The 23,469-nt window shown below is 38.4% G+C and overlaps 1 protein-coding gene across 5 annotated transcripts in view; it reads left to right on the forward strand.

Annotated features, from left to right (window-relative positions):
• Positions 1-23,469, forward strand: part of GAK (cyclin G associated kinase) — a 78,342-nt gene that overhangs the window by 40,139 nt on the left and 14,734 nt on the right. For 4 of the 5 annotated variants that reach the window (XM_080574340.1, XM_080574343.1, XM_080574344.1 and 1 more), the window contains 9 exons: positions 1,293-1,415; positions 4,845-4,978; positions 6,252-6,446; positions 7,550-7,667; positions 11,594-11,673; positions 11,967-12,160; positions 14,068-14,226; positions 15,137-15,601; positions 17,491-17,658. In XM_080574340.1, coding sequence (XP_080430466.1) covers positions 1,293-1,415; positions 4,845-4,978; positions 6,252-6,446; positions 7,550-7,667; positions 11,594-11,673; positions 11,967-12,160; positions 14,068-14,226; positions 15,137-15,601; positions 17,491-17,658 — 1,636 coding nt within the window. The remainder of the gene's footprint in view (positions 1-1,292; positions 1,416-4,844; positions 4,979-6,251; positions 6,447-7,549; positions 7,668-11,593; positions 11,674-11,966; positions 12,161-14,067; positions 14,227-15,136; positions 15,602-17,490; positions 17,659-23,469) is intronic. The other variant, XM_080574341.1, reaches the window with a different exon arrangement.

Genomic DNA, 23,469 nt, shown 5'->3' on the forward strand with positions numbered 1-23,469 from the left:
TTGAGCTGTTGGAGCCTCAGGAGATCTCTAGTTCACTGCAATCTGAATTTTTCTTTGATTCCATCTTATAAAAGGAGGTTGTGGGTCTTTAAAGGTGTCAGCAAAACAACATTTTGGCAATTTCAATTTTGATAATGACCTGAACGTTTTGAGCTTCAAACACAGCCAAATGGAAAGTGGGCAATGTTGTGTGGTTTTCATTTCATGGCAAAACTAGTGTCTGAGCAGAAAGTAAGCTGTAAGTAAAAAAAAATAAAAAAAAAAAAAAAAAGTCATTTCTTTAACTTTTAGAATGTCTTTTCCAGTTCGTTTTCTGGTTTGCAGCATTACAGCTATAATATGATTCTTTCAGTAATAGTGTAATATTTGAGATGTACTGAAGTCCATGTTGAAACCCATGGTGAGCAAGAATATAAAGGGCTGCTTGCTTTAGTTTTATCTGGTCTGTGGTGACTTTGCAAAACTTTTCACTAACAAAAGAATGTTAAATCTCTAGCAAAGTGAGGCTTTCTGAAACAGCCAACTTCTTAGCTTTTCACTGTACTCTAGTATTTTAATTTATAGAAGACTTCGTATGTCAGATTACCTCTTGCAGCCTTTTTTCCTGAGCTTGGCATCTCATTGAGAACTTCTTATGATAGTTCAGGTAATTAATCTGAGTAACCCTTGAACTCTTCTATTTGAGAAGACATGTGGCTGATAGTAAACTTGGTCTTTCACCTTCATTTTCAGCCCTGTCTAAAAAGAAAAAGGTTGCTTTGTAAGTTGTTCACCTGGTCCTGATAGAGCATTTGCTCTTTGAGTTGCAAGTTCTCACGGATCAGGCTTCTCATGTACTGTGTTCTTACCAGACAGATGGCTTTAAGAATACAGAGGCTCAGCAGTGAAGCGATTATTTGGCATTCTTTTGTAAAACTAATTCCAGAAGGAGTATTACTGAACTGTTGAGGCTCTTTGAATAAAGGACACAAGTGAAAACATACTGAATTTAATCTTTTACTTAAAAATGTGCACTACTCAGGTTGAAAGCTTTTACTACCTGAAATTTTCTCAGAGAAAAAAAAAAACTGTTGTTGATACTTCTAGTACAGCAGAAAGTAGAACAGACCACAGGTCTGCTGTGTTTGATCCTATAATGTGATGCTTGTAGTGTGCAGCAGTATTTTTGGGAGGGCCATGTTGCTTAATTTCTGCACAGAGGTGGCACTGAAGTGCAAAATTTCCTTTTATACATATGTCATATGACATATATGTCATGTTGTTTCTCATTTTGGCTGTATCTCTCATTGCAGGTTTCTGAATGTGGCTGGCCAGCAAGGCGAGCACCAAATCTTCAGAATCTGTACAGTATATGCAAGAACATGCATTTATGGCTGAAACAAGATCAGAAAAATGTTTGCATTGTGCACTGCCTTGTAAGTAATTGGTTTCTCCCAAGTGCTTTGCTCAATCCAACTTTAGGTTGTGATTAAGGATGCTAGTATCACACAGTTCATGAACATCACTGGTTTTCCTCACTGTAGGGCCTGGAGGGAATTCCATCCTGCTATGTATTAAGAAAAATTATTTCCATAAATTTTCTCTTTAGGCAGTTAGAAGGATGGTGTAGCTCTTCCTTGCTGTCCTGGCTTCAGCTAGGATAATTTCCCTCCTAGTAGCTGTTACGGTGCTGTGTTTTGGATTTAGGTTGGGAATAATGCTGATAACGTGCTGATGTTTTAATTGTTGCAGAGCAGTGCTTACACTAAGCCAAGGACTTTTCAGCTTTTTGCTCTGTCCTGCCAGCGGGCAGGTGCAGCAAGAGCTGGGAGGGGACAGACCTAGGACAGGTGACCCAGACTGGCCAAAGAGATGTCCCATACCATATGATGTCATGCTGAAAAATATATAGGGGTGGCTGGCTGGGGCTGGGGGGTACTGGCTGCTTGAGGATCAACTGGACCTTGACCAGCAGCTGCTGAGGTGGTGAGCAATTGCAATGTGCATCACTTTCGTACACATTAGTAGTAGTAGTACTATTATTATTTTCCTTTCTTTTCTGTCTTAAGAAACTGTCTTTATCTCAAGCCGCAGGCACCATTTTCTTCTGATTCTCTCCCCTATCCCAGAGAGGGAGGGGGGAGGGTGAGCAAACGGCTATGTGGTGCTTAGCTGCTGGCTGGGTTAAATCTCAACACTTGCATGTAATATAGAAGGCATTATATAGAAGGGATTAAGGCAAAATAGCCTTTGGGAGAAAAAATGTTTTCTGCCATCTTAGTGTTTGCTCTATATTTCATTCTACTATTTTGATGGAGCACTCTTAAGTTGTAAGTAGCGGCTGGGTGTAAACTGCTTTTCCTGCTACTGTGCACTTGGAATGTAATTATCTGCAGAACTGCAGAAACCTACTGTGGGACTTTGGTGGATCCTGCTTTTGCTGGCAGCCTATTGCCTTGTAAATTCCAGTGTTATTTAATGTATCACTAACTTTGATATAGCCCTCAAAAAAGCAAGTGAACTGATTAAAAAAACAACCTCTCATGTCAAACGTGGGAGAGAAATAATTTTAAAGAATAGTTCATATGCTCAAGATTTGAAAACATGAGGTTACTGTCATGTTTGCATATGAAAATTACATGTCAGTATTTCATATGCTTTTTCTGTGCAATAAAAACGTGACAGTTGTTGCAGGAAAGTACTCAAAACCAGTCCTTAAAATGGTACAGTGTATGGTATTGTGCTATCAGAGTCTAAAACAGGGTTTGTTAGGTATACTGCCTTAAACAGAACTTTGCAAGTAAGAATTCAATTAATGCATGACCCCAGGAAAGTGATGGGACTTTCAGTGCTACTGTGAGTTTAGGAATCTGGTTCTGTATTAAAGTGATACTTTTGTATCTCAGTCACAATGTAATTGCTAGTCAAGAAGGTAAGCAGCAGATGTGGTAGGTTGGCATCAATTTTTGTAATACCTTTCTCTTGAAGTGTTTCCTTTAAGGTGTCTTAAGTCACTTCCATTCTTCAGGTGTGAGGGAGGCTTGTAGCAATATGCCTGCATGCCAGGTGTGATATGAGGAGCACACACTGGACCCGGTAGAAGTGGATGATGACTGCAGTGTGTCTTCTGTTCATCTCCCTGGAAATTGCCTCAATATGCTGCAGCTCCTTAAGCATTCTTAAGTGGTCCTTTAGATAGCTGTTTCACCTGTGTTTAAATAAAACCGGTTAAAATACTTACACATGCTATGTTTATTTTACTTTATTAAGGTTATATTTCTAATCAGAATAATTCAGTCACAAATCTCATCGGTCTTTTTAAGGCTTTGAGAAAAATTTTACCTTTAAAATCTGGTCTTTTCTGGTTGTTTTTTATTGCTGCCTTAATGATTGCTTAGGCTGAAGAATTGTTTTTCTCCATATCCAAGGCATATCATCCCGTAAAAACAGACAAGGAAAAACTGAAGTTCTTAGTGTCTTATCTCTGTATGAGAAGTTTCTTTTGCTTCCTTTCTGCAAGTTACCAAGCTTGCAAGTTATCAAGCTTCTTTCTGAAGTGGAAGGATCTGTCACCAGATTTGGTTATTAATGAGCAAGACTTTTTTTAATTTTGAATGCTGTAATTCTGTTTATGTTGTAGCCCTTTTAAGTCTTGTCATGTTTTTGTCCTCTGACTCCATTACATGAGTACAAAGGGTTTGCTGTGTTTTGCTTGTTCAACCTGTTTGTACAATGATTTTTTCCCCTCAGTGAGACACGTATTTGGAAGTGGCTTTGTAATGATAGTATACGTAACTCACTGCTTGTCCTGTTGATTGGTGTTGGTTTTTATTTCCCTTGTGCTCATTAATGTTTTGTCCTAAGTCTAGGCTTCTCAGGGTAGGGACTACAGTTTTGTTCATATGTGTGAAACTTGACTGAAAGGCATGGTCCACCCTACAGAATCATAATAGCTAACCAAAGGCTAGCTTTGGTTGGAAGTGACTTCTGGAGATCACTGGGCTCTGTCCAATGCCCAAAGCAAGGCCAATTTCATTGTTAGTGCACGTTGCCATTAATTAGGGCTTGTTAGTTACATCAGCAGTAAAAAAAAAAAAATCAGTTGCTGAATTGCTCTGTAAAGCAATTGACTCTTCTGATGCTGGTAGACCTTTTCATTGAGCTAGGCAATGGTTAGAATAGAGATGCCTAGATTTGAAGGAGATGACTGTTAAAGCAATTTGAGGAGGAACATTTCCTTTTTCCCCATTTCTACATATACATGCCAAATGACTATGGAAAAATCTATTCTATGCTTGCTGATAAAACAAACAAACAAACAAAAAAAACAACAATAAAAGCCTGAGGGCCCATTCTGTCAGCTGTTACCTTCTAACTTCTGAATATTCAGTATTCTGTTTTGTAGGATGTGTGTAGCAGTAGTTCCTGCAGATGGATTCATTTTTTTTCCTTCCCTTCTCTTAGTTCATTGACAAGTATTAATCTCAGGCAGTTTTAGTCAAACAGCTATAGAATATAGTATGTCTCAGTTCTTAGAACTGCTCCTATAACAGAAGCCCATGGTTATTGACCTAAAATAGCACTGAACTTGGTTAAGGCCAGGAAACAGACATTAAAACAGATGTTAGTGATAGTAAGGTAATAAATATCAAACTGAATTTTAAACAGCAGTAAGCTAAAGCAATAATTTATTCATGTTTGAGCAAGCAGATAGTCTATAGAATGGTTTGTATAGTGTGAAAAATCAAATGATCACACCAGAACTAGAGCTTCTTTATGTAGAACACACAGGTAGTATGTTCTTCAGTAAATTCTGTAATGATTTTTCCACTAGGTTTAATAACAAAATTACAATTTTCTTGTAGGATGGAAGAGCCGCGTCTGCTGTTGTAGTTTGTTCTTTTCTATGTTTCTGTCGTCTCTTCACTACTGCTGAGGCTGCGGTTTATATGTTCAGTATAAAACGATGTCCTCCTGGCATTTGGCCTTCTCATAAAAGGTATGGTATCAGTCTGTTTGTAGGGTACTATTGAAGCAAATATTTGTGCAATTGTGAATATGCTACTATTTTTACAGGGTCCTTTTTAGGATAAATTATTTCAACAGTGTCTGTGTTAAAACAGCAAAATACTTGGAAAAACAAGTGTATTGTAAGTAGATAAAGTGGTTCTGTGAGTCGTTTGTGAGACCTTAATTACTCATGATGTTATCACAACTGAATCAAATATGATATGTAGTGAAGCAGTGTTAGGAATGAAAACAAGGGTATGCAGTGCTTTTGAATGTTGTCTTTACTACAAAATCCTCTTCCACATGTAGAAGACATATTCCATGTGCACTAGTTTACTACGTGGCAAATTTTACTGTGTCAGACCAAAGCAAGTTCTGTTGGAAAGAGTAATAATTTCTTGTTCAGATAAAAATGCCTTCTGTTTTTTAAAGGAGTGCATGCAGATGACTTTGAAATATTTGTCAGAATGTATGAAACTAGTTATTTGAATTAATTTTATAGATCTTGTAACAATTAAGTCTCCAGAGTGAGTGACAGTGGTATTAAATGTTTTTCCTACAAAAAAAAAAAGGATTAAATTCAGAAAGGTGAGAAGTAAGGATTAGTGAAGAGTAACTGACAGGTTATGAAGTTGTACAGATTTATTCTGGGTATATTTAATGGGTGCTGTACAGGGTAGGTCATCAAAAAGGGTAAACTTGAAGGTAGCCTGATGTGTAAAGTGCTGTTAGGAAGCTTTAAGTTACTAGCTTCAGAACTGCTGTAACTTTAATCCATTTCGTGTGAAATATCAGTAAGCAGTTCTCTTAGTGGGGTGTTGTGGCTGAGGCCTTTGGAAAGAGCGGCTAGCTTGTTTTACAAGTGAATAAATGTAAAGCTATGGACCTGAGGCAGGGGTTAGCATTGTCTGGAAGGTGAAACACAGGCACAGATGATTTCATATATGGTACTGTATTCAGTTCTCTGAACAGTATATTTTTCTGTTCTGGTGGAGCTATTAGATTTTCCTGCAGAAATTGTGTTGCTGTCCTTAGAAAGACCAGTTAAGTATCATAAGTATTTCCTCACTTTTCTATTTTGTTCTCCTTTTGTCAAATTCTATCAGATGGAAAAATTTGTTTCCCAGAAGTGCTGTTACATGTTTCCATTTCTATTACCATGTGTTATTGCTTGGTGGCTGGGTATTTACAAAAGTAACTTGTGTGCAGGTGTTTTTAGGATTTTGTTCCCTGACCTAATGAGTACCTTTTGGTTTTAACAGGTATATCGAATACATGTGTGACATGATGGCTGAAGAACCCATTATTCCTCACAGCAAGCCAATCCTTATTAAATCAATCATCATGACTCCAGTTCCTCTTTTCAGTAAGCAGCGTAATGGCTGCAGGCCTTTTTGTGAAGTATATGTTGGGGATGAAAGAGTAACCACTACCTCCCAGGAATATGACAAAATGAAGTAAGTGTCGGTTATGAAAACTGCACATTAAGTTTTTCTTTAGTAACTTAAATATGAAGTCTTTCCTATGAGGAGACAATATGATTTGGGGGCTGGCTGGGCAGAGAGCTGCTTAAATACGTGGAAAAGCTCCTCTATCCCATTTTAGTTAATCCTGAAAGGTAAATCATGGGGAAGAGACCAAGTGATTAAAAAGGAGTTTGAAGGTGTCTGCACAGAAAGAGTGGATCACAGTGGAGTGGTATATTGCACCGTGGGCTTTGGGAAACAAAGTTGAACAAGACCTTCATACCACACGGAGTAGTATGAAACTAGGAAGACTGATCTCTGCTGTACATGTAGTTGGGGTGGTGTACTAACACCACTAAAACTGAATTTCATGATGCAGTTGTGAAAAACAGTAAGGATCCACCAGCTGTGATAGCTGTAAGGAAAGCACTTAATTCTGGTAGCCCCAATGTAACTCTGGTGCCTGCTGATGTAATGCAATGCTGCAACTATAAATCATACTAGCAGTTCTATCTGGCAGTCACAAGTGGAGGTAAGGTAGGAGAGTCCAAGTCCTTCCAGATTTCTTATTAAACCCAAGTCCAGTAAAAAGTTGTTATGAAATTGGAGAGGGAGGAACAGATACAGCTAGGGTGTTAAAATATTTTCCTCTTCTTTTGGACCACTTTATCTAAGTGGGGATCCTAATGTATTGGTTAGCAGTATTGTGTAACAGTGCAGGCAAGGTTTCTCTTCACCTTTCTTTGGAATAGCTTTCATAATACCCTGTCTGTTGGTCACTGTTCTGATTGTGCTCTTGCATTTTTATAGCAGTTCCTAAGAAGCATATTCCTCCTATATTTGATTTGAGAGTTATGAGTCTAAATGTATCTGTAGCTCTGCTTTGGGCAACTTCTGCTTGTCAGCTACTTGCTTTTGTAAGAGCAATTTTTAAGTTTTAATCACTTAGAGTGCGTTCCTTCATTCATAGTTAAGAATTTACGGTGGAATTTTATGGGTTGATATTGAAGGGCTTGGGGAAAGCAAACTAAGTGTAAGGAAATAATCTAGCTTCAGAAAAATATAGTGCAAATGTGGATATGCTTTTTCTTCAGGGAATTCAAAATTGAAGATGGTAAAGCAGTAATTCCATTAGGTATAACAGTTCAAGGAGATGTTCTCATTGTGATATATCATGCCCGGTCAACGCTTGGAGGCCGACTACAAGCCAAGGTAATAATTAATTTAACAACCTACATGAATGGCTTGCTTCTAGATATAGTTTCTATTGTAATTGTATTTGGAATCTCATTAAGTACATGGGTTTATTTACTGTTCTGTGTTCAAATAAATGTTTGTGTTCATGTACTTGGGAATCCAGTTGCTTCAGGCCTGATACATGTGTCCATTTACTTCATGCTCTACATGAAGATGTTTTGGTAAGCATTTCTGGAAATTACTCCTATAGTAATAGTAACTATATTTGTGTGGAGGGCCTTTAGCTAATTTTTCAATGTGTTTAATCTCATCCATTAAGTTGCACAACAGGCCAGAACTTCTTAGTTCAGTATAAGTAAACCACAATGAACAGAAAAATGCCACTCAGTGCAAAAGTGGTATTCCAGGGACTGCCTGCACTAAACAGTCTTAAATAAAATAAATAAAAAAAATGCATATGGTGTTGTACATTGTTTCTAAGCAAGTTTGAGTGTTGTAGCCAATTTTCTTACTGGTCTTCTTTTCTCCCAGGGAGAATGCACATTTCATTTTTAATTTAAAAAAAAAAAAAGCAAACCCTAATGTATTGGAATCACAAGTTTGCCAAGTCTGTTTGTCTCCAAATTCCTATAAATGAATTTTGGGTCCCCCTCTTGTGGTGTGACCCAAATTAAACCCAGAGGTCTATGTAAATAAACCTGGAGGTCTATGTAAAAGATGGGATGACACAGAGCAAAATAACTTGCAGTATTGTGAAAATTGATCCAGAGGTTCTTCAGACAGTACTGCAGATTCCAGACGTTTGAATATGTATTTTTGCTGCATACATATCTGCTATTATTGAAGTAGATGTTCTCCCTACGTTTTTTACTTTGCATAGAAAGTTGAGTATGAAATTGTATGTTGCAGAGATCCAAGACCGAGAAAGAATGCGTTCTCCTTGTGCAATCTCAGTGTCAGTTTCACTGACTGTAAGGTTAACACCTGGTTTCTCCGGTATTTATCCATTAACCGAGAAAGATTAGAATTTTCTCATCTGTCTGCTGTAACACATGGTATATCAACAGTGTATGTGATGATACTGGTTTGGTGCTTTAATGAAACAATATTCAATGTGTTCTTAGTTCTACATGCTGTAAATTGCTCCCTGAAGCTCTCTGCAGAACTCTACTGAGATCAGCCATTGCATTTCAATTTTGCTGTTGAGTGCCTAGAGCTGTGTGTTGTGAATGTCTTCCACTTGTTTACAGTTGATTTGAGAGAGCATTTAGTTTATCTTCTAGGAAATGGCTTGCATAACAAGGGATTAAGAAAACTTATCTGATAGGGTGTTCAGGTTTTCGTAGGTAGTTCAGGATAGGGCTGGGTGGATCAGAGAAACTGCCTCTTAATTCCTTTCCTGGTGCTTGTTGCTAAGCTGCCTTGACCAGAAGTTCTTAGCGATCAGTGGTGGGCAGAACTTTTGAAGTCAAATTTAACATGGGGAGTGAGATCTCTGCTCAGGTAAGTGTCAAGTGGTCCACCTACTGGGAAAAATTTTTGCATCTTTGTGTCGTCGTGATTCTCATCTGGCAGGATTTGTAACTTCATGCCTGTGACAATAGCAAAGTGTAAATGAAATTTTGGCTTTAAGAGGTGTTAGGGGAATCTTGAAATCAGATGCACATAACAATAGGAAAATGTGGAAGATGTTGGAAAACATGGATACCGAATTTGTGTATACAGAGGGAATTTCAGGCAAAGCTGATTTTTGTATCTTTTTGTATGCCACAAAGTGTTTAGTGGAGGGAAGTTTACAAGATAACTCAAGCACATCAGGAACAAAGCAATTGTTTTCAAGATATGCTCAAAGCTGTACTGTTAAGATGTATTTAAAGAGGTTATGCACTAGACCTGGGTTATACAAAGCTTATAGACTTTGCAGTGCAGCATTCGGACACAATGGCCAGAAAAGAAAGACCAAGGAGGTCTTACTCTCTCTGATGGGTAAGAAGGGAGAACTGGTAACCACAGACGTGGAGAAGGCTGAGGTACTTGGCAAGTTGTTTTCCTCAGTCTTCACTGACAGTCAGTCAGGCTTCCTATGTCTCTTGTTTCCCTGAACCTGTAGATAGAGGCTGGGGGAGCAAAGTCCCTCCCACTGTAAGCAAAGAGCAGGTTGGAGACCCCCTGATGAAACTGGACAGGTACAGGTCTGTGGGGCCCGGTGCCATGCATCCCAGGGTCCTGAGGGAACTGGCTGGTGGAGCTGCCAAGCCTCCCTCCATCGTATTTGGAAAGTCCTGGCAGTCAGGTGAAGTCCCTGGTGACTGGAAAAAGGGAAACATCACTCCCATTTTTAACAAGGGTAGAAAGGATCACCTGGGGGAACTACAGACGAGTGAGCCTGGCAAGACAGTGATTTGTGTGCCTGGTAAGATCATGGAAAAGATTTTCCTGGAAGCAATGTCAAGGCACATGCAGGACAAGGAGGTGATCCAAGACAGCCAGCATGGCTTCACCATGCCTTTGAGAAGAACTCATTGAGAGCAGCCCTGTGGAGGAGGACTTGGGGGTTCTGGTGGGTGAAAAGCTCAACGTGAGCCAGCAGTGCGTGCTTGCAGCCCAGAAGGCCAAGTGCGTCCTGGGCTGCATCAACAGAGTTGTGACCAGCAGGCTGACAAGGGAGGTGATTTTACGCCTCGTCTCTGCCCTCTTGAGGCCCCACCTGGAGTGCTGCATCCAGGTCTGGGACCTCCAGCACAAGAAGTACATGGACCTGTTAGAGTGGGTCTGGAGGAGGGACACAAGGATGATCAGAGGGCTGAAGCACCTCTCCTTTGAAGAAGGGCTGAGGGAGTTGGGGTTGTTCAGCCTGGAGAAGGGAAGGCTCTGGGAGACCTCACTACAGCCTTGCAGTACTTAAAGGGGTTTTACAAAAAAGAGGGAGAACAACTTTTTACTTGGGCAGATAGTGACAGGACAAGGCAGAACTAAACTAAAGGAGGGTATATTTAGATTAGATGTTAGGAGGAAATTCTGTATTCTGAGGGTGGTGAGGCACTGGCACAGGTTGCCCAGAGAAGCTGTGGATGCCCCATTCCTGGAGCTGTTCAAGGTCAGGTTGGATGAGGCCCTGGGCAGCCTGATCCAGTTGGTGGCATCCCCACCCACGGCACAGGGGTTGGAACTAGATGATCTTTAATGTCCCTTCCAACCTGAGCCATTCTATGATTATAAGAAAAGCTGTCAGAATTGTCTTATTAGACTATGTTTGTATCACTTGCATTATAAGGACAGGCATGAATATTCTACATGTGCTGTAATTAAAGCCAGGGAGCAAATATACTGTGGGTTTATCAGTTTGCTGTATTTTGGGTTTGTGTAAGATGAGGAGCTATGTGGATCTTTTATGGTAGCATTTTTCTTGATTCTTGTTTGCTGATCAAGCAGGGGGAAGTAGCTTTTCTGTCAGTGGAAGAAACCGTGGGGGGTAAGTTGAATGGTTATAATAATTTGGAAAAACAGCCTTCAATATGTTACTTTTACAGCTGTACTGAATGGACTCCTATGATGGGTTCCTATTTCTAGATAGCTCCTATTTCTAGATTAGCATATTGCATGATGAGTTTTTCTGAATATGTTATGCTGAGAAGTGTAACAAAGGTCATGGCATTTAAGCCTTTACAACAGGGTCTGGAAATATTTGACAGACTTTAATAGTATGAGGTTAGTACTGAGAGTACTATCTGGTCCAAGGGCTTTTGCTTTCTTTCTGTTAATGCTAGGTTTGTCTACGTTCTGTCTTAGTCTGTATTTAATACACTCTAGGTAAAGTATGCAAGGTGGGAAAAATGAACACTTCAATACTGAAAATACTTTGCTTTATATTAAAGGCAGAACACGGCGCATACATCTTATGCGTATTTATGCAGTTTCCCTGTGTTTCTTGTTTCCAACAGATGGCTTCTATGAAGATGTTTCAGATTCAGTTCCACACAGGTTTTGTGCCCCGAAATGCCACCACAGTGAAATTTGCTAAGTATGTTGACACCTTTTTGTAGGGAATTTGAAGGAATTTTCTTTCAAACTGTTTAAGTTGCCAAACTAACAGATGAGGAAAGGCTTTCTTCAATAAATTCTCAATAAATTGAATAAATGCAATAAATATTTTGCTTACCTAAGTACTACCTGTTGAAGATCTATGACAAATGTAAACAAGTACAGCATACTTTAAGCCGTATACTTTAGTGCCTTGAAGTTCTGTCATGAGCTAGTATAATTTAATCTAGTTAGCCCATAGTCTTAAGAATTTACTTGCATACACTTTTGCAGGTATGATCTTGATGCCTGTGACATTCAAGAGAAGTATCCTGATTTATTTCAAGTCAATCTGGAAGTGGAGGTGGAGCCCAGAGACAGACCTAGCTGTGAGCAGCCACCATGGGATAACATGAATATAAAGGGACTGAATCCCAAGATTCTTTTCTCTACCCGAGAGGAACAACAAGAGATTTTATCAAAATTCGGTAATGAATTTCTTGTACTAGAGAACCTGGTGAAGTTTCTAATAATTTAGCAGTTGAGGATGTATTCTGATTAGTTTCTGATACTCCTTTTAGTGAAGAAAAATTTTAAAGGTGTTTTTTGTAAATATAATTTCAAAAAATTTGCATTGTATGAAGGAGTATAAATTATCCTCCAATTATATAACAGTTATAATTATCCTTATCTGACATCCACTGCTGTTACACTTGCTTGTTTTAAAGTTATGAATATGCTATTTGCAGGGATTTTAGTAAATGGAATGTCAACAGTCAGGATTTTTAGACAAAATGTCTTGAAAGAACTGTCTTTGACTAAATTGGCATCATTATAATTTGATTTAATTATTTCAGCTTTCGTTGCAAATAGTCCTACCTAAAAACGTTATCAATGTTTTCATCGTATATATAACCAATTAATTTAGTAACTAATGTTCAGTTTCTCAACTGTTCCTCATGTCATCCATCAGATATTTAACTCTTTAAATATTGCATGTGTGCTTCATCTGTAGATGTCTATTAATTCCATTTAATGCTGTTCAGTATCTTCTTCTGATATCAGTAATTACAGTTTTGACATTTTCATTAAGGCTTTCAAGCCTTGACCATGTTTCCCCTATAAAAAGCTTGTGATTTTGGTACCATACATAAGATCTTACTCTCTACTTCTAATACTGTATGTTCTAATTCCATTTCTCTTGATAGTTATTAGTTGCTGCTGTCCTATATTCCTGCAGAATATGTTCTGCACATACCACGATTTAGGTCATTTTTTGTTTAACTTAAGACTTTTACTATCAATATAAACTATTGTTGAACACTTCTCTCAGCTCACTGAAGTTAAGGTGTTTTGCTGATAATGAGAATCTGTAGAAATTACTCTTGACCTTTCTAATTCTAAACTTCCATTTCAAGTCACTTTCTTTTTCTTATTCATAGAAGGTTTCAAATACCATTGAAAGTATTTTTTTAAAACTTGAAAGAAGGGAAGAGTGTTTGCTTTCTTCTGTATTATGAACTTGTTTTATAAAGCTTGCCCTATTAAGACTGAATTTACGATATTACATTAAGCATGATGTTTCATGTATGTTTTCTGAAACATACAGAAACTATTTTTTCACCATCTGTTACAACTGAGTTTGTGGCAGGAGGGGAGAAAGTGCTCTACCAGACTTGATGTTTAGATTTAGACAAATAGCTTTCTCCCAAGCATTCATCCTATTCTTTTCAAGCAGTGGATGAATACTCATTGACATAGGGAATTCTTGTCTTGTCTTGAGGAAATCTGTTTTTCTGGGAGATGGCGTTACTCTAGGTAATTCAGCCCAAATCAGTTTTTTAATGCAAGAGTCATTTAACGTCTGATCTCAGTCAAATAAGCGTTGTAAGGAGAAGTTGGTAGCAACACAGTGTATTACTTAACATCTTTGAGATGCTTGTTAACAATTCTATATTATTCTCTAGCTTTATACTCTTTTTTTTCTATATCTGTACTTGCTCTTTTTTGAGGTTCTGTTCCTTATATAAGTTATTGCAGATGTTGTTCATAGCTCTTGCCTGTTTTAGGGGATAGGTGGTACAAGTGAGCTGTTGAGCACATGTAGCTAAAAAAAATCTAATTTTAAAAAATGTAAATAGGATACTTGAGTGTTTTGTTGTGAGTCTGATGTATTAATGATGCAGTTTAAAATAGGGTCTTATGAGCCTTTGCAGTTGAAGCAGGCTTAGTAATGACAACTTCAAACCTGGGAGATTTTGCATTTGTGGAATAATACTTCAGGACAGTTGTCTCACTATAGCAGTCAAGTACCAGCTGCTATGACCAAGATTGAGTTTTAGAAGCTTCTCTCTAAGGGTTCTGGCTTATAAATTATAAATCTATCTTCTTTTAGGCAAACCAGAGCTGCCTAGACAGCCAGGTTCAACAGCACAATATGAAGCGGAAGCATCCCAACTGGAGCAGTCTTCAGAAAGTGTCCCAGCTGAGACAGAATCCTCACATAGCAGTGGTACTGATGCAAGTAACTTCTTTCATTCTCTGGATTGGAAAGGTATTTTTTCTCTGAAGTATCTATTTCTGTTTTCTTGTATACCTTCCAATGAGCACTATAGTTCTTTCTTATACCCCCTTATTCAGTGAAATTCACTATGTTGTCAGGCCATGAGCAAAAGCTATTTAAAGAGTGAACTCTGCATGTTAACATGTTAGCAAGTGTTAATCGAACTTCATTTCGTTAAATACTAATGTGTTTTTTGTATTGCTCATAACTTACAATGAAAAGTGCAGTTCAGCATTTAACAGTTTTAAACTTAAAGGTCTTCAGGGGAGTATTTATATTCTGACAACCCCACTTAGGCCTGGCTGAGAAACAGAAGAAACATAGACTAGCCAGTGGCGTCTAGATCAGCATGTATGGACTGAAAAAATGTAACTTTATAGTGCATGTGTAAGTCCTATTTCTGAACTCTGCTCTGTTGGCAAACATTGCAGTAACTGATGCTGCTGCCATTGATTGTTGTTGTAGAGTTGAGCAACAGTTACTGAATAATTTTCTAAGACATAAGTGGTATGATGTCCTGAGTTGAGATTGTCTAAGTCAGTGCCATTTTGAAAGCATGTGTAATTCTTTTTTGAAAGCATGTGTAATACTCTTTTAGAGTAGCAAGTATGGTAGAGTTATTTCTCATTTTTATGAGCATGCATCATAGTTTTCTTATTCTAATGCTTTGTAGCTGGAGAACTCCTCTGTTAACTTGTTTAATCTGAACTAGTAGAATGTTAGATGCCCCTTTGCCTGCCCTGTGCAAGGAGGTGGTACCCAACAGTTTTCATTTCCATCACCTCTTCAGCGAGCTTTGTTTAAGGATTGCAGAAATCATATGAAATCAATAAGCCTGACATTTTTGTTGGCAGAATTCTGTTAATCTGTTGCTGTTACATTTTGTTGTTTTTTTTTTAAGAAGGAAAAAGTCCAGAAAGTGGAGTAGACAATAATTCATCCAAAAATGATCATGCTCAACTATCTAATGAGAGAGAAGAAAGTGATCCTTCAGATGAGGAATTCCCTGCATTTCCAGGTGAAGAAGGGGCAGTAACTGTTGTTGAGAGGGACCCTGGTGCTCAGGAAGGAGAGTTGCCTTTTGCAGCCAGTTTTGAAGATCCATCTGCGTTGTTACAAAACCCTCTCAATGAAGAGAATGTAGATTTACTGGGACTGAACTCTGATATTTCACCAGAACAGGAACAACCTATTTCAGAAACAAGCTCTTCAACAAGTAATGCAGACTTGTTGAACAATCTGTTTGTGGGTAGTGCATCACAGATCCCAGAAGAGTCCACTGGAGATCTTCTTGGACAAGGAACATCTTTCTTTCTCAGCAGTCAGTCTCAGTGTTCATCTGCTACTAAGATATCTTCAGCATCAGGTATGTAAAGTTAATCTCAGTACTCTTCAGCTGGCCACCAGGTAAAAACTCTTAACTCTGTTGTGGTTGGAACACAACTAACGTGTTTGATACGTACGCTGAAGACATGTTGGTCTATGGCAAGAATCTGAATAGAAAGGTATTTTTAATGCATGAAGCAGACAAATTGATGTACAATACTGTGTGTTTTATGTTGCCAATATCCTATTAGCTTTAAACCATGTAAACAGAAAAGTATCAGGTTTTGAGTTGAAAGCAAATTTACCATTCTTAAAGAATCCATAACTTTCCAATGCAGATGTTACATGATCTAGATCCTTTTCTAGATCCATATGTAAATAGCTTTTCTTGCGTAGGCTGAGAATTGTAGTAATTGTTTGCATTCATTCACTTTATGTAGAGCAATTACACTAGATGTAGTGTATAGCTGTGCTGCGTAGGTCAAAAGGCTGTGTGTTATTTTTTGAGTACTAATCAGATAAGACTGATAAGCAACTGGAAATCCTGTAGATTACTGTTGAAAACAGTATGATAATGCTACTGCTAAAAGCTTACGCTGCTTTTACTGATATTGATTTCAAGTTTATATCTGAAAGGAGCATGTTAACTCTATCTAGTTTGTATTAAAACAATGTTTTAATGGAGAGGTCTTTCCAGTGCATTGTTATCACTTCAGCATGTGACTAAACTTCTGGTAATAGTAACGTTTTGTCGGAATGTGCAGTAAGAGTTTTAGGAATATTAGTCAATCAGGGTAACTATTACAAGCTTTAGCTTATTTGCACAAAGGTAAAATGTGTTTTTAGGGCTTTTAGGTGACTTCAAATATTTCTTCTGAAGTAATTCACTCTTGAACCGTGTTACTATGGTCAATGACAAATCACTTAATTTACCTGTTTGAACATAGGCAGAAGTCTATGAAAAGCTTTTTTTATATCAACTCCAAAAAATGTGAGCAGTGGTAATTTATATATATCATTCTACCTTTGAATAGTATTACACAAGTGAGAATATACAGCCACTTGAGTTTTACCTTGCACATCAAACTTGTACCTGAGGTTTTGTGCATGTGCTGTGCTGCAATAAGATAGTTTGCACACGAGAACTCAACATTTGTTTTTTGAACTGTTACCGAGTCCTGAGAAATGTGATCACCTCAGGAAGCATTAGAGCACCATGGGAAGATTATTCCTCTTCAGCTTCTGAGTGAATCTGGCAGGAGTCCCTGGGCTCCTAAGAATTTTGACCCTAGAGGGCAGCAGTAACAGGAAGATCTCGAGCCATGATTCACCCAACTGTCACATGTTATCCTATGCTATATATAAATACTCTTCCAATTAGTTTTTTCTTTACTGCGATCACTAAAGACCTGTTGAAAGTCTTGCTTCCTTTTGGCTTTTATTCTTGAGTTGACGCACTTTCTACCCTAGAGTCAGCAATGCCTTCAAGTCAAAGCGGTAGTATGAATGCTTTTCTTGACTGTTTCAGTAGTTTAATAGTCTACTTTGTTTAAATTCTTTAGAGGCTTGGCATTATAGATCACTTTTTAACAAATGTAATTTTTTTGTTCATATGCAACTGATCACTCAAATTTAAGGTATGTCTTGCACGGAGGAAAGTAACAATATGATTGAATATATGCAGCTTTGCTAAGGATTCATGTTTGAGGACGTAGCTGTTTTTACTGTGTATGGCTGAGAAACTTTCTATACCAACATGAAAGTACCAGCCTCTAGAGGCAAAGACAGAATGGTGACTATTTGCCACAAAAACTCAGAGGTGCTTAATTTGCCGACATAAACTCTGCTTTTGTCTTTGTCCCTGGAGTAGTAATGTTTTGTACTTTTTTTCTAAATTTGTCATAATTTTATTTTCTGCTTCTTTTTTAGCTGATCCGTTCGACCCGTTCACAATGTCATCAAGTTCTGAGAATCTGTCCCTACCTAGTGCAGACTTCTTTAGAGGCATGCTGAATCCAACTGCAACATCTACTCCTAATACATTTATTCCCACAAATAATTCAGTTCTGTCTTCCAGTTCAGATTTCTTGAATTTAGGTAAGTGCACTTCTAGTGTTCTGTTTCTCAGCAGTTTCTGCTGCTTTGTGTATTTTGTCTTTTTGCTTAGTCAGGGTGGATTAGTGTCTTAATAGATCCACTTGTTGTGACTGTTTTAATTAGCTCTCTGTTCTGGGGACACAGATACACATGTACCAAGTTGCAAGGATTTCCTATATAATGTGATTCTAATATTTATTTCTAGCATTGCTAAACTTTTAAGAGCTGAGTTTTCCTCTGAGAGCTCTTAAAAATGATGGTACACAAACACTTCTAAACATTCTGTCTAGATGACAATACTATTTTGAGTGTATTCAGGTATTAGTTTTTCTGAAAGCTTTTGAAAAGGAGTGAGTGGTTCAAGGAAATCAGTGTACAGCCAGATCTTAAAATGCAGTCGGAGGCTAGCTTGGACCTTCTTGACCTGATAATATACTTACGGAATACATTATGTAATACTCTAATCCTATTTGCTTCATTTGATTTCTGAGTGTTCTTGGTGAAGCCTATTCCTCGTGCATTTATTCTAAAATCTATTTACCATTCAACAAAATTTTGTAATATGTTTGGTCTTCCCTTAGCTCCATCTTGAGCATGTTATGTCTTAAGTGTTACTAAATGGATTTTTTAAGCATGCTTATTCTTTAAAGAAACATAGTTTTACAAAAATGGGGTGGCAGAGCCGAATGTGTTGCTTTTTAAATTTGATTTTCAAAGAAAAGGGGCGTGTACATGGTCTTGCTGTTTGTGCTGTTAGCCAATACTCAAATTCACAAAAGTAGAATTTGTAGAGCTAACTTCTTATCCATCACTTAAAAGCAAGAGGGTGGGAACATCATGCAAACCTAAAGATTATAGACCTGGACAGGCATTCTTAGAAAGATGGCAGCATTTGTGAAGGGGGTGTACATGGTTAAAATTCGATATTGAAACTCAGTATTTCAAATAAAAACAGAAAACTTGACCCCTATATGTCTACCAATGGTTGTACTTTGAAAACATATTACTGTCCCTTCTCAGAGGGCAGTGATTTATAAAATTTCTTCACTGTCTAGGATTTATTTCCCTTCATTTGCAAGAAAGTGCCCTGAGACTGAGAGTTAACTTTGGCTGATTACCAGATACCCAGAATGGTGCTCTTGCTCTCTCTCCTCAGGGGGACAGTAGGAGAAAAGACGAAAAATCTCATGGGTTGAATTATAAAGACAAAGGTCACGTAGCAATTACTGTTGCAGGCAAAACAGATTTGACTTGGGAATGATTAATTGAATGTATTGTTAATTTAAAAAAACAAACAGTAGGATAGTGAGAAACTAGTGAAAGAAACCTTCCCACCACCCCACTTCCCTCAACTTCATTCCTTCATTCCCAACTCTTCAGCATCCTTCTCCCCACCCTGGCACATGAGGATGGGGAATAGGGACTGTGGTCCATTCTCTCTACTATAGCTCCTTCTTCCTCAGGCTGTTCACCTGCATGGGGTCCTTCCTATGGGATACAGTCCTTCATGAACTGCTCCAGCATAGGTCCTTCCCATGCGCTGCAGTTCTTTACAAGTTGCTCTGCCCTGGGTCCTTTCCATCTGGTACAGTCCTTCAGGAATAGACTACTCCAGCATGTTCCTCATGGGTGGCAGCTTCCCCCCCGCCTCCCCAGTCATCTGCTTCTACACGGGCTCCTCTCCATGTGTTGCAGCTCCTGCCAGAAGTCTGCTCCTGTGTGGGCTCTCCACAGGCTGGGGAGCTTCCTTCAGGTTATGCCCACCCGTTCTGGCATGGGGTCCTCCATGGGCTGTAGATATCTGCTCTGACGTAGTCCTCTAAGTGCTGCAGTGGGACAACTTGCATCACCAACTTGTCAGGGCACAGCTGTGTCCTGCAGCGGGTCTGCTGAAGCTGGCTGTGTGCGGCACAGGGCAGCCACTAGCCTCTTCTCATGCAGGCCAACCCTGGTGCCGAAACCTTGCCATGTAAAACCCAATACTGAGACTAAAACTCTGTGCTGTCAAGAATGCCCGGATAGCGTAGTACTCAGATGCTGCATTTACCATAACCTTAATGAATTTATAGTTAAGAGCAGTGGTATCCTGTTCCTCACCCCTGAATCCAAAAGTGTTTTCTTTGCAGAGCTTGAGTACAGTTTTTAGCTGTCCCTCCTGCTGGACAGAGTAGGTCTAGTTGACTCTGCTTCTGATTGATGCAGTCTTATTAGCTCCAGAGAAATCATATTAAAAAAAAAAAATAATGCAGTTATTTGCTTGGCTTAAATAAGGGCTTTCTCCTTGAGGTAAAAGGCTAGCAAACTAAGTACCCTCTCTACCATAAATTTAGGTGTTATATTGCAGTTGTGATCACTTCTGCCAGGATGAACCAGTCGCTGTATTACCTGCAATATTTATGTTCCTTCCTATAGAGAAAGCAACAGCTGTATATTCTAGTTGTGTAGATGCCACTCATGCCACTTTTTATGGTACTATTATTGTCACAGTTGCATGAGGTTACCAAACACCTTTTTTTTTTTTTACTGCTTAATAAAAGGTTTGAGCAACACTGATCCGTGAAGCATAGTCTCTACCATAATCTGCCTCACTTCAGAGGCTGTTTTGAATGGGTCAATTAGCCAGGGTCAAGTAGAACAAGCTCCTCAGAACAGTGTCCTTCCTGATTTTTACCTCCAAGATTGCTGACTCCACAACCAGCCCGGGCAACCTATGGCAGTGTTTGACTACTCTTACAGGAAAAAAATAATTCTTCTGTTTAAGTGGAATTCCTGTTTTTCAGTTTGTGCTCACTGCCTCCTGTCCTTACAGTGGACAGTGCTGAGAAGAGTCTGGCTCTGTCATCTTTATTTCTTCCTTTAAGTATTTATACACTTCAAGAAGGTCTTTCTTCCCTAATCCTTTTCTCCTAGTTAAGCAATGCCAGCACACTCATCCTTTCCTCATGTGACAGGTGCTCCAATCCCTACATGACAGACCCCTTTTTTTGTACAAAATTGAAGTTGAAAAAATACACAAATGAGAATTTCTGCTGTTTAAACATCTACCTGCAACCTCAAGGAGATCATCAGTATGTTCAGCTATCTGTAACATTTGAGCAAGTGTGGAAGAAAAAGATATTTTTATATATCTGACTTCTGTGCTTTATGTTTTTGCTTTGTTTTTTGACTTTGGTGATAACGTACCCTGGTAAATGCAGTAGCCTGTCTACTATTTTGAAGTATTTTCTAGAAGTTTCTGTCAACATATGCTAAATATACTTCAAATGTACCTATCGTCTCTTCAGACTACAGTTATGCATTTCCCAATATTTATCAGTTTCTGAAATTGTTGCTATGCAAGATATAAAAACCGTGGAAGTGGAGAAACTGGGTTAACATTTCATGTTTCTCTAAGTTTACCTTTTAAATGACAGCTCTTCTGTGTGTTTAGCTGAAATGAAGTATGTATTTGAGGCTTTAACAGTATCACAGATTTCTAGGTTGGAAGAGACCTCAAGATCATCGAGTCCAACCTTCAACCTAACACTAAGTACTCCACTAAACCATATCGCTAAGCTCTACATCTAAACGTCTTTTAAAGACCTCCAGGGATGGTGGTTCCATCCAGTCTCAAGTATCAATTTTAACAAGAAAATGAGGAATATTAATAGTTCTAATGCTTTTAATATGAAGGAGTGCATATGACCGAGAAGACATGCTAACAAGCAGTTGGAGAATTGCAGAGGAGAGCATTCTCAAAAATGACAGATTTGGAAAAATTGTGTGGAGAGAGCAGAAGAAAGTGCAAACATCAGGTCATTAAAGTGAGGAACAATTTAAAACTCATTAAAAATAAATTGGTAATGTCAGTGCTCATTTAAAACAAGCTGCAGTGACAAGATATGGTGAATCTATTTTTGGAGTAGTAGTGAGTGTTTGAATTAAATTCTAAAACAATGGATAGGCTTTCTTTTGGTAGTAAACAATTACTAACCTCTATAGATACGAAGAGGAATGCTGTTCAGTGAACACTAATTCAAGCACTAAAATTTTAGGCTTATTTCTCAACTGTGCTTGAAACTTAATGGAGTTTTAAAATATAAGCTTAATTTATAGAAGGCATATCTTTTAAAGAACGTATGGTCTGTTAAGGCATTCTGGCCCGTAATACAAAAAAATTTAGATTGGTTCTACTAAAACTGTTTTGGAAGGAAATCTAATTTTCTGTGAAAATCTTCAGTTGTTTGAGAGAGAAGCTAGGACATGGGATTAACGTTTACTTAAGAACAGATCACCTGCTCTTAAGTTTAAGTGGCCACACTTACAAAATTTTCAGTAGATGAAAGAGTGTGTATTCTTCCTTAGTAGATACATGTTTAGTGAGCATTTCTGAGAATACAGTTGGTTTGTTTGGGTATGGAAGCAGGTCATCTTTAATGGAAGTCTGGGCAGGAATGTATTTCCCTGTGTGAGAATGTACTGATCTGATCAAAAAATAGCAGAAGGCATGGAATGTGATCAAAAGAAAGCTGAATGACCAGTGTAGTTTTCTTCTGAGGAGAAGCTGTTTTGTGTGGTGATGGTGTTCTTGGTCGGGCTCTAAATGAGCTTGAAAAACTTGCATCATAATAAAACAGCCTTTTGGTTCACAAGAAATCCCGTTGTTCTCTGTGATTAAAGGATTTCTTCTGTAGATGAGAAGTTACATAAAGAAAGCTTAATGTGTAGTTATTTCCTTCATAGTGGTTTTATCCCAGGAAAATTTAATTCAATAAGTGGTTGTAAACTTTCTCATCTCCATGTGGAAAACATATAACTGCAGAGATCATAAGCCAAAATTTTTCTAGCTTAAATATCAATACTAATTATTAATTTCAGGCCCAATTAACATTTTGGGAATGGCATATAGTATGTAAAATTTCTGAACTGATGAATAGGCACTTAGGTTCTCCTGTAACCAGTAGCATTGCTATATAGCAGATAGCTGGGGTTCTGAGCACCGAGAGGCAAATACATTGTTTTTCCCTTAGTTTTAGAGGCAGAAAGATGAGATTTAAATCCGGAGAGACGGTTGAAAACTTTACTTTCCCTTCAGTAGGCTTCAGCAGCTGTTTGGTGCCTTTTGCACCGACGTCTTCCTTTGCATGCAGCAGGGAACTGCTGTAATACAGGCTCTTGGTAGATTTTTTTTTTTTTTTTCAGAATATCTGATGTCTTCTCTTTCCAACTGTATGGTCCAAGAGCTATTTTTAGTAGAATCAGAGAGTGGATTGAAGTGGTGGAAGTGATGTTTAACTTCAAATTATTTCCTCATAAAATAGCTTGTGTGGTTTTGTATCAACATTGAGCACGTAAAGTCGAAAAGCTGATAGAAATAAAAAAAGCTGTACTGTAGTAGTCAAAATAACCCTGTTCAGATAATGGTTAATGGGTTAATGTTCTGAATTGTAGGTATTTGAATTGTCTTAGAGCACCACTAAACATACTAGCTGCGCTGAAAAAGCACCTCTTGGTGTAGCGCTGACTGTTGGCACAGTAGTGAAGAAATAGTTGAATTCAAAAGGTGTGCTGCCTTACTGTGGGTATTTACCAGCTGTGCTTGGGAAGGGGATGCTCAGAGTTGAAGCACAGCATCCTTCAGGCACTCCTTACTTTGGACCTCTCTTTCTGAGGATGGCCTACCTAATGTACTGTGTGTGAGTGGGAAAGGGGAGAATCACTTCTAAGGCTCAGGGTGACAAATGTGTGTTGGAGGGGTCACTTTCTAAAAATTAGTGGTAGCATGTTTGCATACTTTCAAATGCAAATGCTTCATTGTCCATTTTCAGTTGG

Source organism: Anser brachyrhynchus (genome assembly GCF_964034855.1).
Source record: "Anser brachyrhynchus genome assembly, chromosome: Z".
In the NCBI taxonomy this organism is placed as follows: domain Eukaryota; kingdom Metazoa; phylum Chordata; class Aves; order Anseriformes; family Anatidae; genus Anser; species Anser brachyrhynchus.